The 2,398-nt window shown below is 41.5% G+C and overlaps 1 protein-coding gene across 3 annotated transcripts in view; it reads right to left on the bottom strand.

Moving 5' to 3' along the window:
* The window catches only part of rhot1b (ras homolog family member T1), a 13,967-nt gene that overhangs the window by 7,439 nt on the left and 4,130 nt on the right, over positions 1 to 2,398 (bottom strand). For 2 of the 3 annotated variants that reach the window (XM_014004952.1, XM_014004951.1), the window contains exons 7-12: positions 1,928 to 2,036; positions 1,620 to 1,721; positions 1,429 to 1,527; positions 1,211 to 1,319; positions 1,000 to 1,120; positions 806 to 890 (exon numbers count right to left, since the gene is read on the bottom strand). In XM_014004952.1, the coding sequence (XP_013860406.1) occupies positions 806 to 890; positions 1,000 to 1,120; positions 1,211 to 1,319; positions 1,429 to 1,527; positions 1,620 to 1,721; positions 1,928 to 2,036 (625 nt within the window). Of the gene's footprint in view, positions 1 to 805; positions 891 to 999; positions 1,121 to 1,210; positions 1,320 to 1,428; positions 1,528 to 1,619; positions 1,722 to 1,927; positions 2,037 to 2,133; positions 2,393 to 2,398 lie in introns of those variants that run through there. The other variant, XM_014004953.1, reaches the window with a different exon arrangement.

Below are 2,398 nucleotides of genomic sequence, written 5' to 3'. Positions count from 1 at the left end.
AAAATATATAATTTATTGTACCTAAGCTGGAAAAATAAATATGAAGTTCAATTAAATTATAATTGGTACATTTTAAGTGTATGTTGCTGTTTTGTTTTTTTGTTTTTTTTGTCCATTTATATATTTCTGCTTTTATTTCTAATTATGACAGTTTCAGTCCTCCACAGTTATCTGCAGTCCGGAGACGTAGAGAAAGAAATGCAATTCTTATGGGAAATATCCAGGAAGAGGCAAACAGTGGAACAGCTGATCAGAGGTAAATGTTCACTACATCAGAACTTATTTGGCAAATGTGTTTCCATCTCCTTTTTTGCTCATTAAATCTTTTTTCAGAAAACCCAAAAACCAACCTCAAGCTGGCGTAACAACTTTTTGCAAATTGAAGAYTTTTTTTTTTTAATTTTGTGGTTTCCATCAACATTTTCTAATGCGATACTTTTTTTATTTTGTTTAATTGCAGGGACAATTTACAGTTCAATATACAATACAATATACACTTCATAAAAAGACGGTAATGGAAACAAAGTGAAGTACATTTTAACCCTCGGGAACTAATCACTACGACAGACAGATCTTGGTACAAGCTGTCACTTTCACTCTCTGACTTTCCTTTTTGACCCAGCAGCTTATTCTCCTGTAAATCCCTCCTCCATGCCTACGGGTTAAAGCTGCACTCAGCAGGGGGTTGGGAGGAGGGCGGAGGGGGGAGTGTATTTTRGTTTGTATTTGTGGCTCTGAGCAGCTTCCTGCTGGTGTCCCTTCAGGRCAGAGACTTAAAGGTAAACACAGACACGCGGAGCTGTACCTTGTCATGTTTGTCAAAGATGCTCTGCAGGAAGAGGTAGGTGTTGTGATTGAGCTCAGTGGTGCAGTCTGGAGGAACTTTCAACCTGAGCACAAATGTAAATATCAAAAACGTGCGGTCACTTTTACAACGAACAGGTTCAAAGTAAAGTCACAAAACCTAACATCCAGTGGGTTTGTTGCCGTGAGACTCACGAAGGAAAGAGGAAGTCCTGATTTAACTCCAGGTCGTCGTCGTATCCGAACCTCCTCAGCACCGTCCAGGTGGTTTCATGACGACCTCGCTGGATGAACAGCGTGTGGAGGAACAGGAAGCCTGGGGAGGAAACAGAACCTGATCAGAAACAAACCAAAGAACACGTCTGACATGAAACTGAGCCAGCCGGTCGGTGAAACCTGCTCCTGCCTTTCAGTGTGAGTCCGTTGTCGCTCACGCCTTCCGGTAAGTTCTTCCTCACCACRTTTTTCACGTCCTCCAAGGCGTGAGGCTGCAGAGGGCTGTTGAAGCATGTTCGCTGTCACAGAACATTACTGTTGTTGAAACAGTTGAAACAGATTTGGAACGAAAAACAGGAGGTTTCAGAGTTTATCCGAGCCCATTATCAACAAGTAAAAGAGTTTTACCTGGAAAAAGTTGAGTTCGTTATCGTTGAGGACCCCATCGTTGTCCAGGTCTGAGACTTTGAAGATTCGGGTCAGAGCTTTTACACAAAGTGGCTTCATCTAAAAAAATTAAAATGTTTTGAATTCAAAAGCGGTAAACCAGTAGGTCAGACAGGAAAAAGGAGCAGAATGTTTTTCTCTTTGACTCTTACGTCTTTTTTCTCTGGACAGTAGAGAGGTCCCGTCGGGTGCAGGACTGCCTTCTGGGCATAGTAGAACAGCTCCGAAATGTTCTTTAAATTCTTTGCAGAACACTGGAAACAAATGTTTTTAAAGTCTCTCATTTACAGATTTCACCCACATTCACATGCAGTTCTGTGGCACATTAAATAAACCTTAGAATATAAAAACTTTTCTTAAAAATGTGTAAAATCGCAGCACTGCTGAAGACAAACTCTAAGAAGCTTCCAGACAGGATGTTATCATAATTATTACATTAAGGTTTGTGTGTTCCCCTCACCTCAACACAAGTCTCTATCTCACTGTACTGGTTCATAATGGGCAGGATGGTCTCCATGCTGCTGTGCTCCACCAGGTCAGACTTGTTCCCCACCAGGATCAGAGGAACCCTGGATGCAGGAAAACACAAAACATCTCATCTGAACTAACAACTCAAAAACAACCTGATGTTGTTCATGCCAGAGTTTTAAGCTAACATCATCTTACGTRTGGCAGAGTTGTAGCCTTTATGGTCAAACTTGTTTTCATGCAACAGATGATGTAGCATCGACGTCACAAAATGCAGACGGGGGCAGGAAGTAAATGCAGCCCTGTTTCCTTCTGTTGATTCAGTATCAAAATGCCTAAATTCTGTGCCATGTAAGGTTGTTGCAACTGCTCCAATCAGGAGAAATATAAAAGGTTTTGTGTGTGTGTGTGTGTGTGTGTGTGTGTGTGTGTGTGTGTGTGTGTGTGTGTGTGTGTGTGTGTG

This window comes from Austrofundulus limnaeus, unplaced genomic scaffold (genome assembly GCF_001266775.1).
Source record: "Austrofundulus limnaeus strain Quisiro unplaced genomic scaffold, Austrofundulus_limnaeus-1.0 Scaffold27, whole genome shotgun sequence".
In the NCBI taxonomy this organism is placed as follows: Eukaryota; Metazoa; Chordata; class Actinopteri; order Cyprinodontiformes; family Rivulidae; genus Austrofundulus; species Austrofundulus limnaeus.
Note: the sequence above shows the minus strand (reverse complement) of the source record. Positions and strands in the feature narration are given on the sequence as shown.